Raw genomic sequence first — 24233 nt, forward strand, 5'->3', positions numbered from 1 at the left:
CTTGTGACTGTTTTTCTAGCATTTATTTAAAAGTGTGATGTCATCTAATGGGATTTGTGCTCAATTTGACTTAATACATATCCTAGTGACAATTTTACAGGAAAATGATCTTCCTACAATGCATCCTTTTCACCAAGAAGTTTTACTACATATACAAAACAATGCTCTTCAATTGGGACCTTTTCCAACTCTTTCTTTTTTTTTTTTTTTTCTTTTTCTTTTTTTCCCCCCAACTCTTTCTAATCAAACATGTTTGTCCTGCCAGTGCTAAGGGTCAATTACTATCATTTTTGTTTCATGAGAATAGCAAAGGACATTCCAAGATAATGAGACTGAAGCTGGGTGTTAGACCAACATGTGTCTCACTTATGCTAAAAAATCAAGTGCACTAGACGGGTTCACTTTACATTAAATAAATAGGATTTTTCTTCTTTTCCCAGTGAATACTGGTCAGCTTTATCAGACTGAGGAGGAGCCAGCTTCAAGTGTACTGAGGTATACAATAGAGTATACACACAGACACTTTGCCAGGGTTTAAGATCTTGGCCACAGATACAAAACAGCAGAATTCAATTTACTTTGGGAGAGTTCCTCTCCCCCTTTAACAGATAACAAGAGGGCTCTACCCTACATATCATTTCCCCTGAATTCACCACACAACAGATTTCTCAATTTCACTGTACACACCAATAATTTTATCCTTATATTTGATTCTGCATACAATTTTGAGTTCTACAAGATAGATGTCAAAAAAAATGCCCTGATGTGTATGCTTTTAGCCACACCATCCATTCACTCATTTATTTACTCTGCAAATAATTACATACCTAACCACATGCTAGGTACTATACTAGGCAGTGAAATTAAAAGAAAAAAATTCCCCTGCTCTCAATGAGCATTATATTTATTGAGCAACAGAGGGCAACAATCACAACTGAAAGCAGTCAATGCCACACTGAGGGTGCAAACATGGCACAGGAGAGCTTGAGGTAAATAGTGCCAAGGACTTAAAGGGGTCAGAAAAAGGCTCTTAAAGGTAATCCTAAAGACGAGATTTGGAAAAAAGTTATGTTTTAACAAGTGGGAGAGAGAAGTAAAGGGCTATGTGAAGCCATGGAAGCATTAGAAAATAAGATGTAAGTTAGAGAGTTGCAAGGAGCTCATTATTATAGCTGAAAGTATGAAGACAAGAATTGAGGGGGTGAGGTGTTGGGACTAGAAGAACTATATGGTAAATGAGTTGAAGCTTCTGTTCCTCAGGAGCTTACAGTCAAGAAAAGGAAATTCTCTCCAAAAGGTCATTTCAGTAAGGCTGGTGTCATAGTGAAAGAACACACAGGGAACTGTGGCTGGACAGGCACAACAAATGTTGAAATTTTATCCTATTCACAACAGAGTCTTTGAAAAATTCTAAATCGGTAATAATTACAACAGTGGCTGCGTGGACAACGGACCGGAAGTCATGAAGCTAGAGCAGAAGGACCAATAAAGAGGTTTCTGCCAAACCCCAGGCAAGCAATATGATAGGCCTACATTAGGCCGCCTTACTGTGGCAATTTTGCAATGTCTTTTTCTAGTCAGGCTAATGGGGATTCTTTCAAATCTATCATAAAAGAAGAAGAAGAAAAATCCAGAGCAGTATTATCTGAAGTTTCTTGTATTTATGGGCTTAAAAGGAATTATATAAAAAAATAACTTTTTAAGCTTTCCTGTAAAAAATAAAACCTAAATAACACAAGATTAAGTTTTACTACAGATAACCTTAAAGCCAATAATAATCACAAAGGTAAGCAAATTGTGGAAAATCAATTTGATAAAAAAGTAGTATACATTGAAAATGAAAACAAGAGACTACGTAATATAAAACTTGAGAAACTTAAAAAAAAATAAGTAGAAAAGCAGAATAAAAAATTGTATGTACAGTATGAAATTGCATAGTATATAGAATATATATGCTGATAGACTAAAAGGTTAAAATAATTTTCTGTTATTTTTATTGAAATTTCTTACAATAGAATAAAATGAAAAACAAACAAATAAACACCAATACAAAATCAATGTTTACTGTATCCAATGGGCCTGACCTGGATGGTTACACCCAATTTCTTGCTTCTTGGTTTCCTAGAATAGATTTTACAAATAGTCCTATTGTCTGGCTATACTATTAAAATAAAATAAAAATGGATACTTTGGCTTGACAAATTCTTAAAATTCTTATTGTGAACAGCTATCTCCTTCCTGATGCAAAGATAAGGCAAACTCAATAAGCTAAAGGAACTCAAAATGAAAGAACACAGAGGAAACATATCACAAATAATGTATGTGTGTTTTTCTTGAGTGCTTCAGTCTCTGGAAAATGGTTATGACACCTAACAGACTTATAAGTCATTTAAAAACAACTGAATCAGTCAACAAACATGCCATTTATTGAGCATCTATAAGCCATGCACTTTATTCTAAAGATACAAAAACAAAAGAAAACAAAGTCTTCTGTCCTCAAGGAACTCACAATTTAAAAGGAGAGAAAGAATGGCTGCATATAACTGCAATGACATATGGTGAATCCTCTAATAGAGGTATGTACAAAATACTGAGATAAGCAAAGAAGATAGGTAGAATGAGAAAAGTAGTAAACTTTATAAGTCAGTTAGGCCTTAAATGAGCTATAAGAAGGGAAAGAAGACTTGAATAGCACATGCAAGTAATTGTGACATGTAAAGCAAGGCAAATGTGTATGATTTTTAGTTAGTGCCTATGTTGCAGAGAGTAAGGGAAAAAACAACAGAAAATGAGGTTAACAGAGCTATCAGAGAATAAATCACAAAGTAGCTTGTATTCAAAATGGAGAATCTGGCTATTACTAAATTCTGTCAAAAAACATCAATTACAAATGCACAATGACTTTATATACAGTAAGGAAGAAAAAAAAACACTTTAAGCTGGAGTCTATTAGGAGACTTCATAGTATACTCCTACGTAAAGCTGCATGCTCTATCAAAGGGCAACAAAGTCAGTGTACAGTAAGAAAATAAACTGGTCATGCAGAAAGGAAAAGCAAAGAACTTTGCATTTCTCTACTTGCCCTTAGGTAGAAGGAGGGGGAAAATCTCCCCCTGAGAACTAAACTCTAAGCAGGTCTATAGTCTGAACTAAAGCTACCAGTGTGGTACACAAACAAACAAAGAAAACAAACAAGCCAAGAATTTAAAATGCTCTCAGATTGGCAAGTGTCTCAGATGCCTGGCAGAAACAAATGTAAATTCTCTTTAGTTAAACCAAACTTCAATCCAGGTCAATAACAATTTAAAAATGCAATCTCATTTCAAAGATGACAAATGAAAAAATATTCATCGTGGAATCTACTTAAAAAACAGATCTTATAGTCCTGTGACTATGAATCTGAAGATGTTTCAGAATTACTTGAGGAACTGCTAAAACATTCTTTATAACAGTTGCATACCAGAGATTATTAGATAGGTAGGCCTAAACAAAATGCTGGAATCTCTATTCTAGCAAACTACCCGAGGGTGGGTGCATGTGCATGCACTATTAGACAAGACAGTAGCATGTCTGTGAGGAGTTGGTTGAAAACTCCTACTATCCTATATAATAAAAGCGCAGTATGCAAATTGTCCCCTCAACTGGAGTTCTTCTGGGAGTTCGACCAGGGGGCCAGCCGGGGGAAGGGAGGGAGGCCCCGGCGCTGGCAAGCGGCTGGTGGAAGGGAGGGAGGCTCTGGCTAGCAGCAGTGGCAGGCGGCCAGGGGAGGGAGGGAGTACCTGGCTGGCAGCCAGCAGCTGCTAGGGACCCTACCAGTGCACAAGTTTCATGCACTGGGCCTCTAGTAGACAATAAAGAACAGTAGGATTTAGAATGACACTTCGGGAAGACACTCTGGTGCTGATGGACTTTGTGAATAGATAAATTAGAAAAGGGTAAGGAGATGCAGGTAGTAATATAATAATTAGGAGGTTATTAAAAGAGGCAAGAGATATAAGCATAACCAATGGACATAAGACACTGGTGGGTAGGGGAGGCCAGGGAATTGTCAAGGGCGGGGGGAAAAAGGAGACATATGTAATACCCTTTGTAATACTTTAAGCAATAAAACAATTAAAAAAAATAAAAAAAAATTAAAAAAAAATAAAAGAGGCAAGAGATGGTGATCATTTAATTAGTGACAATGGAAAGAAACGAGTGTATAAAGGAGGCAGAATTAGAATTCTATAAAAACTAGTGCTATACAAAATCCTACACTACATTAATATCAAATGCTCCAAATGCAACTAACACTCAAAATGATCTCCAAGTTCAGATATAAGCACAGAGAGATTTTATTAATGTTTTACATTTCTATTAATCAGTATATACAAATTGAAAAATGTAAATCTCTTTGGGCAAAAGAGAGAAAGAATTTTAAATTACAAACAGAAAATAATGAGTTAAAAAACTTACGCTGAATATGAATGAACTGTTTGGGTTGTTTAAACTCTCCTTTGTACAAGCGATTATAATAGTTGACGTTGCTCTCTGCCTCAGGAACTGGAATGACCATGCTCTCTTTTTTCTCTCTAAACACTTGCTGTGCTGAAATAGCTCGCTGTAAGTGATGTTCCTGGAAAATGTAAAGTAGGCAACATAAGTTGTTTTAATAATGTTACTTTAATGCATAATTATATTTGTCTTACTTGGTTTAATAATAGCAAGGTGCTTTAAGAATCAATTATAAACAGTTCCTTTGCCGCAAAATTAGGAAAACATTGCTGTTGCTCTCCTTTAATAGTTGTGGTTCATACTTAGATCTGTCATGTCACCTTAGATCAGCGGTTCTCAACCTGTGGGTCGTGACCCCTGTGGGGGTTGAACGACCCTTTCACAGGGGTCGCCTAAGACCATCGGAAAACACATACATAGTTACATATTGTTTTTGTGATTATGCTTTAATTATGTTCAATTTGTAACAATGAAAATATATCTTGCATATCAGATATTTACATTACGATTCATAACAGTAGCAAAATTACAGTTATGAAGTAGCAACGAAAATAATTTTATGGTTGGGGGTCACCACAACATGAGGAACTGTATTAAAGGGTCATGGCATTCGGAAGGTTGAGAACCACTGCCTTAGATGATTACAATTTTAATAAGTAGAATTTTTTTTAATATATTTTATTGATTTTTTACAGAGAGGAAGGGAGAGAGATAAGAGAATTAGAAACATCGATGATAGAGAAACATAGATCAGCCGCCTCCTGCACATCTCCAGGGAGATGTGCCCGCAAGCCAGGTACATGCCCTTGACTGGAATCGAACCTGGGACCTTTCAGTCCGCAAGCCGACGCTCTATCCACTGAGCCAAACCGGTTTTGGCTTAATAAGTAGAATTTTTAAAGATTAAATATATACATACTCTTCACAAGCTAGAATTTAACATCTTAAGTACAAGAAAATTGATTCCTTGTTTGCCAAAGTGATTGAGGTGTTTGTCACCAATACCAAGTTACAAACAAATATGCAAATGGCAAGAAAATAATTTTTATTGCAGATTTTAAGTGTCTTCTGCATTTATATTGCAAAACCTTCAACAATACAAAATTCTGGATAATTCAAAGAAAGATAAAATGATGCTCAACAGACAAAGTTAAACAAAAACTTCTTATAAAATATACCAGATTCTAATACTTTCAATCACCTCCCACTTAATGCATACTTTCTCCCTTTGACCCACAGTGGACCATTCCCATCTAACCAGCTATACCTTGTGGAAGGAAAATTAGATTATCTTACACCCCCCAAGAATTCCCCTTCATATTCAGATTAAATGTTTTTTAAAATCCCCTAAAACAAAACAAATTGGAAAGAGAGCAGCAAGAAAAGCCCAGATGGAAGGAAGTAATAAAGATCAGAGCAGAAATAAATGACACAGAGACTAAAATACTGGTACAAAACATAAATGAATCCAAGAGGTGATAAACAAGAAAAGATAAACAAGATTGATGAACTCTTAGCCAGACTCATTGAGAAACAAAGAGAGAGGACCCAAATAAATAAAATTAGAAATGAAAGAGGTGAAGTAACAACAGACACCAAAGAAATACAAAGGATTGTAAGCAAATACTATGAACAACTATATGCCAACAAACTGGACAACCTGGGAAAAATGAACAAATTCCTAGAAACATATAAATCTTCTAAAACTGAATCAGGAATAATCAGAAAACCTGAATAGGCCAATAACAACTGATGAAAATGAAGTAATTAAAAAGCTCCCAGCAAACAAAAGATCTGGACCTGATGGATTTTCAGGAGAATTTTACCAAACAGGAGATTTCAATAATAGATCAATCAGACAGAATATCAACAAAGAAAAAGGACTTAGACAACACTACAGATCAACTGAACTTAAAAGAACATTCCATTCAACAACAGTAGAACACTCATTCTTCTCATGCACTCACAAAACATTTCCCAGGATAGATAACACGCTGGGGCACAAAACAAGTTTTATCAAATTTAAGAAGATTGAAATCATACCAAGTATCTTTTACAATCACAACAGAATGAAACTAGAAATCAACAGCAACAGGAAAACTGAAAAATTCACAAATGCAGGGGTAGGCAAGAGTAGGTTTACAGTTGCTCATATGGAAAATAATAAAATAATTAATAAATAACACAACAGTAAACTCTGTTTTGTGTATTCACAACTGTAAACCTAATTTTCCCCACCCCTGGACATGAAAACTGAACAATACACTTTTGGACAACCAAAGGATACAAAGAAATTACAAGAGAATTTAGAAAATATTAACACAAATGAAAACAAAAATTCAAAATTAAACTTAAGGGATGTAGCAAAAGCAATATTATGAGGGAAGTTTATAGCACTAAAATCCTATCTACATTAAAAAGATTTCAAATCAACAACCTAACATTACATTTCATGAAACTAGAAAAAGAACAAGCAAAATGTAAGTTAGCAAAAGAAAGACTATATTAGAGGAGAAATAAAATAGAACATAAAAACATAGGGGGAAAATCAATGAAACAGAAAGTTGTTTTGAAAAGATCAATAAAATTGACAAACCCTTAGTTACTGAACTAAATAGGAGTAAACCCAAATACTAGAAATCAGAAATGAGACATTAAAAATGATGTCACATAAATAAAGAGAATTATGAGACTACTATGAACAATTATACGCCAATGAATTGGGTAATCTAGAAGAAACAGATAAATTTCTAGAAACATGCAACCTATCAAGATTAAATCATGAAAATAAAAAGTCTGAACAAACTTGTAACTAGAAAAGCTCATGGCCAGATGGCTTCACTGGAAAAAGAATTAACAACAGTCCTTCTTAAACTCTTAAAAACAACAACAACAACAAAAAAAAACAATTAAAGAAGCCCAGCCAGTGTTGCTTATTGGATTGTGCATCATCCCATGCACCAAGAGGTCACAGATTCAATGAACAGTCAGGGCACATGCCCAGGTAGCCGCTTGATCCATGGTAGTGGGCAAGCAGGAGGCAGCCAATCAATGTTTTGCTCTCACATTGATGTTTCTATCTCTCTCCCCCTTCCTCTCTTAAAATAAATACATGAATAAAAAACATTTTTAAAAAATTAAAGAAAAGGGAAAATTTCCAAAGTCATTTTATGAAGCCAATATTACCAATACCAAAATCGGACAAAAATACTGCACGGAGGAGGGTGAAGGAAGGAGGAAATGGGTTAAGGTAGTCAAAAGGTATAAACTCACAGTTACAAGATTAATAAAATTCTGGGGATATAGAGTATGGTGACTATATATCACAACCAAGTGGGATTTATTCCTGGAATGCAAGGTACAAAAATTTATCAATATAATGCACCATAATAAAAGAATGAGGACAAATACCACCATGACCATTTCAATTAATGCATTAACAAAATTCAACATTCTTTCATGGAAAGAAAAACACTCAACATACTAGGAACAGAAGAAAATTGCTTCAACTAGTAAACAAATTAGAACTAATAAATTTAACAATATTACAGGATATGTCAACACACAAAAATCAGTTGTTCTTATATACTAACAATGAGCAATCTGTAAAGAAATTAAGAAAACAATCCCATTTACAACAGCATTGAAAAGAGAAAAATACTTAGAAAATAAACTTAACCAAGGAGGTAAAAGAATCATACATGAAAAACCACAAAACACTGCTGAAAGAAATTAAATAAGACATAAGTAAAAAGGAAAGACAAATTTGTTTTCATATATTGGAAGACCATTTTAAAAAAAGAAATACCATATAATCAAGCAATCCAGCTTCTGGGTACATATGCAAAGAAATGAAAATGAGATTTCCAAGAGATATTTGCACACCCATGTTCACAAGAGCCAACTGGTAAAAACAATCCAAGAGTTTATTGACAGATGAATGGATAAACGAAATGTGCTATATACATGTAATGGAATATTACTCTGCTGTAAAAAGAAAGAAATCCTGACACATGTTACAACTTGGATAAACCTTATGAACATTATGCTAAATGAAATAACCCAGCCACAAAAAGACCAACACTGCATCATTTCACTTATCAACGGTATAAAGCAGTCAACTTTATAGAAATAAAAATTGGTTGCCAGGGGTTTGAGGGAAGAGGAAAAAGGGAAGATGTTGTTTACTGAACAGAGTTTCAGTTTTTAAAAATGAAAATAGTTCTAGATATCTGCTGTAATAACAGATAAAAATTTAGTGGTTTGTTTTTTTACATGTATAGAACACCTCAATTCAGATTAGCCATATTTCAAGTGCTCAAAAGCCACAAATGACTAGTGGCAACATATTGGATAGTGTGGTCCATCTTCACATGGCTTCCTTCAACCAAGACTGGAAAACTTCAGCAAAATTCTGTATAGACAAACACACATATTTTAAAGATGGGGAAAGGCTGGAAGACTAATATTCAAAATCTGCACATCAAAGTGGAAATAATGCAGCTAAAAATGGAAGAATGAAAAAACCTTCTCAAATACCAAATATAATCCTATATAATAAATGCCTAATATTCTAAGTGTCTGGTCGGCCATTCAACCAATCAAAGTATAATATGCTAATGATATGCTAAGGCCACTCAACCGCTCGCTATGACGTGCACTGACCACCGGGGGGCAGACGCTCCAACTGGTAAGTTAGCTTGCTGCTGGGGTCCAGCCAATCAGGACTGAATGAGATGGGCCAGACATACCCTGGAGCCCTTCCATGGCCCCTCCCTGGCTGGCCAACCTCCTGCGTCCCTCCCCGGCCCTGATCGTGAACTGGTGGGGTCCCTCGGCCTCTCTCGCAATCTGGGCTGAGGGACCCCGCTCCCCCCCAAGTGCACAAATTTCATGCACCAGGCCTCTAGTCTTTTTAGAAAAGAGCAAAAAGTAAAAACAGCCAATTTAACAAAAATTTTAAAAATTAAATATGAAAGAATTGAGATCAAACATATTTAGTCACAGCAATAAATGTAAATGGTCTTTACTCATCTATGAAAACAAGATTTTCAACTTGTCTCGTAACCCAAGACTCAACTATATGCTTATACAACACATACACACACACACACACACACACACACACACACACACACACAGTAGGTTCAAGTTATTCAGAAAGAATAAAATTAAAGGCACAGATGAAAAGTTTACTATGTAATAGAAGACAGTATGGCAAGCAGACCTTAATATCAGACTAGTAGAATTCAAGTCGAAGAACAATAAGCATGATCTATAAACCACAATTCACAAGAAAGATTTTGAATATCTACGTATCACTTGTAAATATCTATATCTATGTATTGTGAGTATATACAGAGTATCCCAAAAAATGTATACACACTTTAATAGCTGATAGCTCAATTTTGAAAATGAAATGATTTAATAAACACTGCCTTTATAATTATTCAAAGTGTGTGTATACATATTTGGGGGACACCCTATATTTGAATATCTATGTAATTTATGATTATCTATACATCAAATAACATAGCAACCATTTTACAAAGCAAAGCTACAGGATATGCAAGTAGTAATAGGTAAGAAACAGTAATAATCAGTAACTTTAACACAACACTCAGCATAAGGCAAATAAAGGGGACAAAAAACAATCATGGACCTACCTATGCAACTTAATAAGGCAGACTTAAACAGTTTATATCAAACTTTATACCCAAAGCCCCTTCTTATCAAGTACCAATAGAATTTTCATAAAATTGATCAGATAGTAATTAAGAATTACAAAGATAAGGTATTACAGATGGTGTAGAAAGTATAAGGACAAAGTGAAAATTCTCTGAGCATATACCCTTTGTATTGTTTTGAATTTTAGAACCATGTTAATGTTTCATGTAATCCTATATAGTAAGAGGCTAATATGAAAGTCGACCAAACAGCTGAACGACCGGTTGCTATGACATGCACTGACCACCTGGGGAGTGCCACTCTGCCAGAAGTCAGGCTCATGGTTGGTGAGCACAGCAGCAGTGGTGGGAGCTTCTCCCACCTCCACACGCTGAGAATGTCCAACTGATGGCTTAGGTCCGCTCCCCACTGGGCCTAAGCTGTCAGGTGGACATCCCCTGAGGGCTCCCGGACTGTGAAAGGGCGCAGGCCGGGCTGAGAACCCCCACCCCCACATGAATTTCATGCACCAGGCCTCTAGTCTAAAAATAATTAAAATCAATGAGGATGTGGGGAGAACCCAAAATAGAATGCAAAGAGAAACAAAGAAAACTCACTTATTAGAAATGAATACCCATATACCTACCAGGAAGGGGATGGAAAAGAAAGGAATTTAAGTTCCTTTAGAAAATAATGATGTGAGATTCATCTGTAAAATTTAGTTAAGATATACTTTAAAGGTTTATTGTGATGGTTATGTAAGTTAAAGTGTTCAGAATAGTCCATGGCATAAGGAATAAAAGTTTCTTGTTTTTATTAAAACATATCACAAAGGTACAATATTCAAAATAGTGGAATTTTAAGAACAAAAGCAAAAAAATTTAGAAATCTTGACAATTAAAAACCTTTTTTAACACCCATTCAAAACAAAAATTTATCTGAAAGAAATGTGTTCAAGCTAATAAAGAGCAAGCACCTATGAAAAACCTATATCTAACATCATACTTAATGGTGAAAGAGTGAATGCTTTCCTCCTAAAATCAATAACAAACTAATAAGGAAGTCTGTTCTCACCATTTCTAGTCCACATTTTACCAGAAGTTTAGCCAGTGCAGTGAGGGAAGAAAAAAATAAAAACATACAGACTGGAAACAAAAAGGTAAAACTATTTGCACATGATATGATCATGTAGTGAGAAAACCCTAAGGAATCTTAACAGAGCTGATAAAATTAAAAGGTAAATTTAACAAAAGACTGCAAGCCAATAATAAAAATTCAATTTCATTTCTATACATTAGCAACTGAAAAATGAGAAAAAAAGCAGTATCATTTATAACAGCATCAGAACTGAACATTTAGGGTTTAACAAAGTTTATGCCAAACTTGCACAGCAACATAAATTGAGAAATATAACATGGTGATGGACTGGAAGGTTCAATAACAAAAAACAAAATAAAATTTTCTCAAGTAAATTTCACCCTAAACTGATCTAGATATAGACTCATCATAATCCTAATAAAACCCCAATAGGCTTTAAAAAAACCCTCAAAAATGGACAAGCTGATTCTAAAAGTCATATGGAAAGGCAAAAGAAACAGAATAGTCAAAACAATCTTGAAAAAAATTTTTTTTAAAGAATTTGAAGAACATGCACAATTTGATTACAAGCTCAATCATAAAGCTAAGTTAACAACAGTGTGTTACTGGCATAAAGATAAACATATAAAGCAATGGAGATAAAAGGAGTCTAGAAACAGACCCACATACACACAAGTAATGAATTTTAGACAAAGGTGCCAATTACATGGGGGTAAGGAGTCTTTTCATCAAATGGACTTGAGCTGGGGAAAAAAAAAAAAATGAGCCCAATATTGCTACCTCATACTACACTCAAAAATTAACTTAAAATAGATCACAGATTTAAACATAAAGCCTAAATTATAAAATATCTACAAGAAAATATGGGGAAAAATTTTAGTGACCCTGGATTTGGCAAAGATTTCTCACGACATAAAAAGCACAAATTATAAATGGAAGAATTAATAAGCTGAACTTTCTCAAAATAAAAAAATTGTGCTTTTCAAATTAACAAAACAAAAAGATAAGCCAGACTGGGGAAAAATATTCACAATATATGTGAGAAAACTTGTATGTAGAAGATACAGTGAGGCAAAGTAGGTTTATAGTTGTGAGTACACAAAAGATGTGTGCTTGCATGATTATTGTATTATTTTCCATACAAACAACTGTATAAAAAGAACTCTTATAGCTCAATAAGAAAATAAGAAAACAATTTAACTTTTAAAGAAAGCAGACACTTCATGAAGATACAGGAATGGCCAATAAATACTTTAAAAGATGCTCAAAATCTTTTTATCAGGGAAATCCGTATACATAAAAGGCTATGTGCTAAGTGTCCAATCAGTCGCTATGATTCACACTGACCACCAGGGGGCAGATGCTCAATGCAGAAGCTGCAGTGAGGCGCACTGGCACCATGAACCTGGCACCCACAAAGCAACATTCGACTTCCCCCAGGTGGGACATAGGTCCTGCCACCACCCCAGAGTGACAGCCCATCAAATCGCAACTGATGGTGCTGAGACACCATGGCGTAAAATGTGGCCCACAGCCCAGCCCAGCCCAGCCCAGCCCAGCCCAGCCCGGAAATGGTCGCTGTGGGAGCCGGTAATGACGTCACATAGCAACGCCCGGCTTCCTCTCCCTAGCAATGACTAACCTCCTTGCAATTTCTTCAACCCAGGAACACGACTTGCTTTATAGCCAGGTGCAAACATTTCACACTTTAAACAATGTCTGTGAAGCATTTTCCCATGCGTCATCTCATTTGATCCTCATAGAAGTCCTGGAGCAGGTAGACAGGAGACTCGGTAGAATACTATTTTCTTTTCATTAGCCGGAAAACAGAGATTTAGAAAGCTTAGAAACTTGACCCGACTGAAAAAAAGTAATGGTGGGCCGTGAAAATGACTTCAGGTTTTCTCACTGCACAGAATATAGTCAAACACTGCTGCAGTTAAATATTTTACCTTTTGTTCTCCCTGCGTGATCTACAATAATAATCTCCTTCGTGTTGATATTTACTGCTGTGTTGCTGACAATTACCTGAAAGAGAAGTTGGGGTGCTTCACTGGGCTGGCAACAGTTTAGCTGCATCAGAAAGCAGGTCTAATTAAGCACGTTTAGTCTATCCTATCCAATAATAGAGAAACATGGTAATTAACCATAACTTCACTACCCTTCCATTGGCTAATCAGCAGGATATGCAAATTAACTGCCAACCAAGATGGCGGCCGGCAGCCACACAGCTGAAGTGAACATGAGGTTTGCTTGCTCCAGTGACGAAGGAAGTCAAGGTTCCCCACCTGCCCCAGCCCAGCTCTGAGCTCTGGATGCTACAATGTTGCAATTATAGAAGCTAAACAAACCCAGAAGCCTGCTTTCAGCCGCCAGTGGGCTCAGAGCTTAGAGCACCAGTGATGGCAACAGAGTTTCAATTACAGAAGCTAAACAAACCCAGATACCCGCGTTCAGCCAGCCACAGCCTCAGAGGTGGAGCCAGCTCTTAGCTCCAGTGACAGCTATAGAAGGTAAATAAATCCCAGAATAAAAATAAGAAAAAAAGGAGAGGTTGGGAGCTTCAGTCATCCGCCAGCCTGAAAACGGCCCTCAGCCCCTCACCCAGACTGGCCAGGCACCCCAGTGGGGACCCCCACCCTGAAGGAGGTGTGACCAGTCTGAAAACGGCCATCAGCCCATCATCCAGGCTGGCCAGGCATCCAAGCGGGACCCCCACCGTGATCCGGGAAACCCTTCAGGGCAAACCAGCCAGCCCCTACCTGCGCACCAGGCCTCTATCCTATATAGTAAAAGGGTAATATGAAAACTGACCCTCACAGCAGAAAGACTGGGAATGACTGGTCACTATGACACACACTGACCACCGGGGGGCAGACGCTCAATGCAGGAGCTGCCCTCTGGTGGTCAGGGCGCTCTCACATGGGAGGAGCTCTGCTCAGCCACAAGCCAGGCTGATGGCTGCCAGTACAGCAGTGGTAGTGGGAGCCTCTCCTGCCTCCTCAGCAGCGCTAAGGATGTCCAACTGCAGCTTAGGCCTACTCCCCGCTGGCAAGTGGACATCCCCCGAGGGCTGCCGGGCTGCCAGAGGGATGTCTGATTGCCATCTTAGGCCCAATACCCCGGGGAGCAGGCCCAAGCCAGCAGGTGGTCATCCCCTGAGGGGTCCCAAACTGCAAGAGGGCACAGGCCTGGCTGAAGGACCCCCCGCCCACCCGAGTGCACTAATTTTTGTGCACCAGGCCTCTAGCATATATATAAAAGGCTAAGTTGACTCGTGCATGTGCGATACATATAAAGCTCTCGCTGGTGACAATCGCACGCGTGTTTGGATCTGTCATTGTCGATCGTGAATTTGGTTGACACTTCTGTTACAGAGAAAGGGCAAACAGCAATATTAAAATATTTTTTCTAATAAATTTCCTTTCAATGTGCATGAATCCATGCACCAGGCCACTAGTGTAAAATAAAACCACAGAAAGTTTTGACTACACACTCACAAAATGACTAGAATTAAGAAACTGACCACAACAAGTGATAGGATGTTAAATGACATCACCACTTTGGAAAACTGTTGGGCAGTTTCTTATAAAGTAAATATTCATTTTATCATTTGACCCAGCAATCCTGCTGCTAACAAAGTATGTACCCGAGAAGTGAAATGCCTGTCCACAAACAACTTGTACATAAATGTTAACTGCAATTTTACTCACAATGGCAAAAAACTGGAAACAAACGTATACTTATTCAATAGAATATTTGGTTAAAAGAAAAAAAGGAATGGAACAAACTTAATCACACTCAGGATCTCAAAAGTATACTGAGCAATAACTGCACACAGGCAGCTACATACTGTGTGATTCCCTTTATATGAAGTTTGAGTACAGTCAAAATTAACCAACAGTGATTGAAATCAGATCAGTAGTTGCCTGAAATGGGGGTGGAGGATAAAACTGTAAAAAGGTTAAAAGGAACTTTTGTAGGGAGTGCAAATATTCTATTCCTTGTTTGGGGTACTGGTTACACTGGTGTATTTCTTTATTAAAACATAGAATCACACACAAAATAAATGCTTTATACTACAAAGTACAAAGCCAATTTTTAAAATCTAGAAAAATTAACTTGTGTGGTAAAAAATATTTAATGTGAATAAAACATGGTGGCTAGGCAGTACTTGCAATGCTGGTAAAATTGTGATGAGTAAAACAACCACTTTCAAGAATGAGTGCTAGAAAATGTGTTAAAGTGTAAATTGGCATGTTCTGGAGAACAGTTTGGTAATATATTTCTAAGCCTTAAAAATCTTCTAACAGTTAACCTATTATTTAAACATCTAGAGGCCCAGTACACGAATTCATGCATGGGTGGGGTCCCTCGGCCTGGCTGGCGATCAGGGCTGATCGGGACTGTCTCACCCGTCCCAATCGGGGCCGTCCTGGCCGGGGGGAGGGACCGCGGGAGGTTGGTCAGCTGAGGGAGGTTGGCTACAGGAGCGCACTGACCACCAGAGGGCAGCTCCTCCATTGAGCATCTGCCCCCTTGGTGGTCAGTGAGTGTCATAGCTACCAGCTGGTCATCTGGTCGTAATGGTCATTTAGGCTTTTATATATATATATATAAACTAGAGGCCCGGTGCACAAAGATTTGTGCACTTGGGGGGGGGGTGTCCCTCAGCCCGGCCTGTGCCCTCTTGCAGTCTGGGACCCCTCGGGAGATAACGACTTGCTGGCTTAGGCCCGCTCCCGGGTGGCAGAGGGCAGGCCCAATCCCTAGGTGCAGCCCCTGGTCAGGCTCAGAGCAGGGCTGATTGGGGAGTTGGGGCGCCGCCCCTGTCATGCACAGAGCAGGGCGGATCGGGAGGTTGCGATGCCACCCTGTCATGCTCAGTGTAGGGCAGATTCGGGGTTTGGGGATCCGCCCCCTGTCACTCACAGAGCAGGGCCCATCGGGGGGTTGGGGCTCCGTACCCTGTCACGCACAGAGCAAGGTCGATCAGGGGGTTGGGGAGCTCCCCCCTGTCACACACAGAGCAGGGCGGATCAGGGGGTTGGGGCGCCACACCCTGTCACACTCAGGGCAGGGCCGATGGGGAAGTTATGGCTCTACCCCGTCACACACAGAGCAGGGCCCGTGGGGGGCAGTTGGGGCATTACCCTCTATCACCCACAGAGCAGGGCCGATCAGGGGGTTGGGGCACCGCCACTGTCACACTCAGGGCAGAGCCGATGGGAAGGTTATGGCTCTACCCCGTCACACACAGAGCAGGGCCCGTGTGGGGGGGTTGGGGCGCCGCACCCTGTCACACACAGAACAGGGCCGATCAGGGGGTTGGGGCGCTGCAGCCTGTCACAGACAGAGCCGCAGGGCGATCAGGGGTTTGGGGAGCTCCCCCTTATTAGGCACAGAGCAGGGCTGATCAGGGGGTTGGGGCGCCTTCCCGTCAGGAACAGAGCAGGGCGGATAGAAAGGTTGTGGCCCCGCCCCCTGTCACACACAGAGCAGGGCAGATAGGGAGGTTGTGGCCCCGCCCCCTGTCACACACAGAGCCGCAGGGCGATCAGCGGGTTTGGGTGCTGCCTCCTGTCACGCTGATCCCGGTGCTGGGAGGCATATTACCCTTATACTATATAGAATAGAGCCCTGGTGCATGGGTGGGGGCCCTGAAGGGTGTCCTGGATCAGGGTGGGGGTCCCCACTGGGGTGCCTGGCCAGCCTGGATGAGGGGATGATGGCTGTGCAGTTGGTCACATACCCTTTAGGGTGGGGGTCCCCACTGGGGTGCCTGGCCAGTCTGGGTGAGGGGCTGAGGGCTGTTTTCAGGCTGGCGGGTGACTGAAGCTCCCAACCGCTCCTTTTTTTCCTTTTCTTTTATTCTGGGCCAGCTTTAGCTCTGAGGCTTGGCTCCAGCTCTGAGGCCTTGGCTGCTGAAAGCAGGTATCTGGTTTGTTTGGGTTCTATAATCGAAACACTGTTTCAACTCCAGCTCTGAGATCCCGGCTGGCTGAAAGCAGGTTTCTGGGATTTTGTTTAGCTTCTATATTTGTTACAATGTTTCAAACTGCAAGCTCAGAGGCCAGCAGCGGCAGGCGGGGAACGTTGGAGTTCTCCGTCACTGAAGCAAGCAAGCCTCATGTTCGCTTCAAGCTGCCTGGCTGCCGGCTGCCATCTTGGCTGGCAGTTAATTTGCATATCGCCCTGATTAGCCAATGGGAAGGGTAGCGGATGTACGGCTAATTTCCATGTTTCTCTTTTATTAGATAGGATAATAATAATAAGTAAAACTGGAAGGAAGCTAATTATCTCCATCACTGGATTAATTGTAATTTAGTATATCCATACAATGGACTTATACACTGCCACTCAAAATTTCTTAAAAAATAATTTAATATTTGAAAATGTTTATGCATTAAATAGAAAAAATAGGAACCAAAATCACACATTGAAGATAATCTCAAATAGAATAAGGTAAATAGATGATACATGATGGGATATATAAACACAAAATTAAACAATAAAAAAATAGAAAAAAAAATCTGAAAAGAAATGTGCCAAAGTATTGGGTGGTGAAATTATAGAGGGTCTTTATTTTCTTCTCTACATTTTCTACAATTTACCCAGAGAGCAACCAGTGCCAATCTTTAGAATCACTTAAAATGATCTTTTTAGAATCAAAGAAAGGAAGAGATAAAGGAAGACCAAAAAAAACAAACAAAAAAAGATCCTAAAGGAGTCCTTATCCTATCTATTTAAAACTGCTTCTCTTCTAATACTTCCTAAATCTGATTCTCAGCCCTGGCAGCATATTAAAATTACCTGGCAGGCCAAATATAGACTCTATGAGAGATAAAAGAGGCAGCAGAAATCAGTTAAAAGGCTTTAGCATCTTACTTTCACTACAAAGATGAAATACATACAGTGAAATATTATTCAGCCATAAAGACAAATGTAGTACTGATTTATGCTACATTGTGATCTTTATAAACATTATGCTATTTAAAAGAACGCCGCATAGTATATGATTCCCTTTATAGGAAATGTAAAGAAACAGACAAAACCATAGAGAAAAAAGGATATTAGTGGTTGTCGTAGAGTATTAGGGGGAGTAGGATGAAGAGTGACTAATGGGTATGAGATTTCTCTTTAGGGTGCTGAAAGTGTCCTGAAACAAAATAGTTGTTATGTTGCAGAACAGTGTGAATATAAAAAAAAACCATGGAGTTGCACAATTTCATATGGTAAATTATATGTTATGTGAAAGTTTATCACAAAAAAATTTGCCCTCCCTCTCCCCGCCTAAAAGATGAAGTGACAGTGAATGAATTTACACTTCTACCTGAAGCAACAACAACAATAAAATATGACAAGAGTTGAAACAATGGTTTTCCAGGCAGTGGAATCAGGCAATAAAAGACTTAAAAGAAGGAAAATAAAACCAGGTAAGTAAGACTATGACAGCCTCTGCTTACTACCTTGAAAGAGTTTCCATGCCAAGGAGCAACAGAATGAACTGAGGCAGAGCCTACACTTCATGAGCTGCAGAGACAGAAATAAGAGGCCAGGAAGACTAAGGCACCTTTCAAGTTCATGGCAGAATACCGAAGAGGAAAGAACTACACAAAGATAGAACCCAGGAAATCTGCAGAGGGTTCCCTGGAGTATTCAGCAGAGATTTTTAAGCACACAAATGTGACAATGAGGAACAAACTTCCCCAAAAGATTAGAGGGAACAGTGCCTGTCATTCAGGGTCAGGAAGAGTACCTGTTACTACCAACCAGACTGGAAAAAAAGACAGGCTGTATACAGAGGAACAAAGATACAGATGACATCGGATTTCTCATCAGAAACAATGCGAGAAAAGACTGGAACATTTTCAATGAGTACTAGAAGAAAAAACTGACAACCTGAAATTCTGTATCCAGAATATCGTTCAAAAGCAAAGCAAAAATCAGAGATACGTTGTACAACAATATGCATATAGTTAACAGTACTGTAACATGTATTTATAACTTGTTAAAAGGATAAATTCATGTTATGTGCTTTACTACACACAAAAAAGGCAAAATAAAGATTTTATTTTAGACATACAAAAGCTGAAAGTACTCCTCACCAGCAGACCAGCATTATAGGAAATGTCCTTTGGGAAAAAGGAAAATGATACCAGATGGAAGTCTGGATATAAGACAAACTGATGAAAAGCAGGAGTAGTGATAACTATAAGAGTAAATAGATACATCTTTTTATATTATTTTAAAGTATTTGAAAAATAAGTGGTTGTTTAAGTAAAAATAGTAAGAATGTATTATAGAGGTTATTATATATGACAATTATAAAAGGGCTGGGCAAGAGGAAATGGCAGTACACTACTATAAGGTTTTTACACTATACATAAGTGATATATCACTTGAACATAGACTATGATTAAATAAAAATCCTATCTAATAAAAAAGGGAATATGCTAATTGACCCTCACGCTGTCATAACGATGGTGGTGCCCACAGCCAATAAGGAGGGAATATGTTAATTGACTGCCCCACCCTCAAAGATGGTGGCGCCAACAGCCAAAAGATAGCGGCGCCCAGTCCCCTCAGCCCCGCTGGGGCGGCCGCTCTGCACGCCTGCCTCCGGAGTTCCTTAGTCCCCTCAGCCCCCCATCTGCCCAGGGCCAGCCCGAGGTGCAGGCAAGCCTCAGATGATGGCTGCCTTGCAGCCTAGGGCCACTGAGACTTGCACTGCCGGCAACGGCAGCAGCAGAGGTGTGATGGGGCGTCGCTTTCCCTGATTGCCGGGTCGCCTCCCACCCCTAAGGACTCCTGGAGTGTGAGAGGGGGCAGGCCGGGCTGAGGGACCCTCCTCCATCGGGCCTCTGGTGTATATTATAATCCCCAAATCATAGGTTCTCAACTTTGGCACTACTGATATTCTGTGAATAAATTCTTTGTTGTGGGAGGCTGCCCTGTGAACTGTAGATATTTAGCAGCATCCCTGACCTCTAACCACAATTAGTCAGTAGCATCCCCCAAGTTGTGAAAATAAAAAAATGCTTTCAGACATTACCAAGTGTCCTCTGGGAAATAAATCAGACCCTGCTGAGAATCACATTTCTGAAGCAATCACTAAAGTAGCAAAACAAAGTTATTGTTAATGAACTAAAAACAATGGTAAAATGGAATCATAAAAAGTACTCAACTCAAAAGAAGGCAAAAGAGAAAAAAGGAACAAAGGACAGAAAAATAAAGAGAAAACAGTAGCATAACAGAGTGTTACCTAACCATATCAAAAAATCGTATCAAATCTCAGTAAAATAGGAATAGAGGGGAGCTTTCCTCAACTTGTCCCCTCTCACTACTATGTTTCAACATCATACAAGAAGTTCTAGCAATGAGACAAAAAAAAAGGGAAATAAGAGGTATAAAGATTGGGAAAAGACATAAAATTGTCTTTGTTTGCAAATGAAGTGATCATCTATGGAGAAAATCTGAAACATACAAAAGACTCCTGGAACTACTATACCAAGGTTGCAGGATTCAAGGTTAATATATGAAAGTAAATTTCTTTCCTGTATACCAACAATGAACAAGTGGAATTTTAAATTAAAAACAATACCATTTACATTAGCAACACCCAAAATGAAATGTTTGTATAAATCTGACAAAATAGATACAGTATCTATGAAGGAATATCATAAAATTCTGAAGAACAAAATCAAATAGAAGAATGAAGAGATAGTCTATATTCATGAATAGGAACATCAAAATTGTCAGGATGTCAGTTCTTCCCTACTTGATCTACATGGTGGGACAAAAACAGGCTTACAGTTGTATGTGAAAGTTTAGTTTTGTATTATTATTTATTAATTACTAGAGGCCTGGTGCACGAAATTCGTGCGGGGGGGGGGGGGGCCCTCAGCCTGGCCTGCACACTCTCACAATCTGGGACTGCTGGCTCCTAACCACTCGCCTGCCTGCCTGATCGCCACTAACTACTCACCTGCCTGCCTGATCACCCCTAACCACTCGCCTGCCTGATCACCTCTAATTGCTCACCTGCCTGCCTAATCGCCCCTAACTGCCTCTGCCTGCCTGCCTGATCACCCCTAACCATCTGCCTGCCTGTATAATCGCCCATAACCATCTGCCTGCCTGCCTGATCGCCCCTAACCACTCACCTGCCTGCCTGATCGCCCCTAACTGCCTCTGCCTGCCTGATCACTCCTAACTGCCTCTGCCTCGGTGGCTTCGTTTAGCTGTCCAGTCTAATTAGCATATGCTTTCATTATTATAGATTGTATTATTTCCATTTGAGTAACTGAAAACCTACTTTTGCCCCATCCTGTATTTAGATTCAATGCAATCCCAATCAAAATCCCAACAAGTTACTTTGTGGATATTGACAAACAGATTCTAAAGTTTACAAGGAGAGATAAATGACCTAGATTAACCAACACAATACTGAAGAAGAGGAACAAAGTTGGAAGGCTGATGCTACCTGAGTTCAAGGCTTCTAAAGCTACCCTAATCAAGACAGTGTAGTATTGGGGAAAGAACAAATAGATCAATGGAACAGAATAGAGAGCCCAGAAATAGACCCACATAAACAGATCCTCTTTGATGGAGGAGCAAAGGCAATGCAATAGAGCAAATCTTTTCAACAAATGCTACTCGAACTGGACACTCAGGTGCCAAAAAAAAGTGAAAGAAGCCAATCTGAAAAGGTTACATATTGTATAATTCCAACTGTATGACATTATAGAAAATGCAAAACAATGGAGACAGTAAAAATATCAGTGGTTGTGGGAGATGGGGAGGCCAGAAGGATAAATAAGGACAGGGAGGATTTTTAGGAGTTAAAATACTCTATATACCATAATGAGGGGCACATCATTATACATTTGTTCAAACCTATATATTGTATGCCACCAAGAGTGAACTATAATGTAAACTACTGAACTTTGGGTGATCATGGTTTTTCAATATAGGTTCATTAATTTTAACAAATGTACCACTCTGGTAATAGATGTTGATAGCAGGAAACCCAACTACCATTCCAAAAAAAAATCCTCAGAAAACTGTATGTGGACAGGAGTATATGGGAAATCTGTCCCTTTCTCTCAAAACTGCTCTAAAAACAGTCTTAATTTTTTTAAAAAAACATATTAAATGTAAAGGGTCTAAACACAACAATTAAGAAACAGAGATTGCCACACCGAATTTTTAAAAACACCCAATTATAAACTACCAATAATAAATAGACTTTAAATATAAAGACATAAACAGGTTAAAAGTAAAAACATAAGAAGAGTTATAGATACTAACACTAGTTAGAGACTTAGTGTGACCACATTCACATCAAACACAGATTTCAAATCAAAGAAAATCACAAGGGATTTAGAAGTTTATTTTATACTGCTTAAAGGGGTCAATTAGTCAGAGACATAACAACCCTACCCAATTATGCACCTAACAACAGAGCTTCAAGATATGTAAAATAGAAGCTAGTGTAACTTCAAGGATAAACAGACATATCTACAATTATAGAGATTTTACTACCACGTTCTCAATAATAATAAACGAATACACAGAAAATCAGCACAGGTATAATGACTCTAAGAAAATACCACCTACGGTAACTTGACCTGCCTTTTGCAGAATGCTCTCTACCCATTAAAGGCAGCATACACCTTCTTTTCATGTTGAAAGAGAACATTTAGCATGACAAAATATATTCTGAACTACACTGAGTGGTCAGATAGGCAAATTAGCTATAATTTCCGTGCTGAAGTTGCTAGAGGGCCAGACAACCTGGGAAGCAGGTTGTTTACCATGACAGTAGAAGTGATTTTTTTCTGAAGATATGGGTAAACAGCGAGATTTAACAGCTTTTGAATGTGGGACACACACACACACACACACACACACACACACACACACACACATACTGAGTGGCCAGATTATTATGACCACCTGACATTTATAGGCAAATTAGCCATACACTGCATCATATGGGATATGGAAGCCGAAGGCCTGTTCAAACACCTTTGCTGTCTGCAGTTACCAAGATAAAACGTCTCCAATTCGCACAGGAACAGAAGGATTGGACAGTCGAGCATTGGAAAAAAGTCATGTGGTCCGATGAATCATGTTTCCAGTTGCATCATGCAGATGGCAGAGTGAGAATTTGGCAGAAACAGCATGAAAGCATGCACCCCACATCCATGAGTACAACCCTTCAAGCTGGTGGGGGCAGTGTTATGGTTTGGGCCATGTTTTCCTGACATAATTTGGGCCCTTTAATTCGTGTGGAACAACGTCTGAATAGCACAACATACCTAAGTATCATTGCTGATCAAGTTCATCCTATCATGTTGATGGCGTATCCCAATGGAGATGGCTTCTCCAACAAGACAATGTGCCATGCCACGGTGCTCGTACTGTGCAGGAGTGGTTTCAAGAACATGAGGGAGACTTTACCTTCTTAGGTGGCCCCCACAATCACCAGATCTCAATCCAATGGAGCATTTGTGGGATGAAGTTAAAAGAGCCATCAGGCAGCCGAAACCGGTTTGGCTAGAGCGTCGGCCAGCGGACTGAAAGGTCCTAGGTTCGATTCCGGTCAAGGGCATGTACCTGGGTTGCGGGCACATCCCCAGTAGGAGATGTGCAGGAGGCGGCTGATCGATGTTTCTCTCTCATCGATGTTTCTAACTATCTCTCTCCCTTCCTCTCTGTAAAAAAATCAATAAAATATATTATAAAAAAAAAAAAAAAAAAAAGAGCCATCAGGCAGCTGGTTCCACAACCATCAAATCTCACAGAACTGGACAGTACTATTCAGGCATGGTGTCAGATTCCTCGCATCACCTTTCAACATCTCATGGAGTCAATGCCAAGAAGAATCGCTGCAGTATTGAAGGCAAAAGGTAGCCCAAAGAAGTCCTGATGGGGTGGTCATAATAATCTGGCCACTCGTGTGTGTG

The 24233-nt window shown here is 39.3% G+C and overlaps 1 protein-coding gene across 8 annotated transcripts in view; it reads right to left on the bottom strand.

Annotated features, from left to right (window-relative positions):
* The window catches only part of EPC2 (enhancer of polycomb homolog 2), a 121169-nt gene that overhangs the window by 71430 nt on the left and 25506 nt on the right, over nucleotides 1-24233 (bottom strand). For 3 of the 8 annotated variants that reach the window (XM_036320898.1, XM_036320896.1, XM_036320895.1), the window contains exon 2: nucleotides 4456-4615. The exons of 1 other annotated variant lie outside the window; for it this stretch is intronic. In XM_036320898.1, the coding sequence (XP_036176791.1) occupies nucleotides 4456-4615 (160 nt within the window). Of the gene's footprint in view, nucleotides 1-4455; nucleotides 4616-7767; nucleotides 7791-8302; nucleotides 8399-12901; nucleotides 12966-13211; nucleotides 13285-24233 lie in introns of those variants that run through there. 4 more of the 8 variants (XM_036320900.1, XM_036320899.1, XM_036320897.1 and 1 more) reach the window with 4 other exon arrangements.

This window comes from Myotis myotis, unplaced genomic scaffold, assembly GCF_014108235.1.
Source record: "Myotis myotis isolate mMyoMyo1 unplaced genomic scaffold, mMyoMyo1.p scaffold_m19_p_8, whole genome shotgun sequence".
Classification (NCBI taxonomy): Eukaryota; Metazoa; Chordata; class Mammalia; order Chiroptera; family Vespertilionidae; genus Myotis; species Myotis myotis.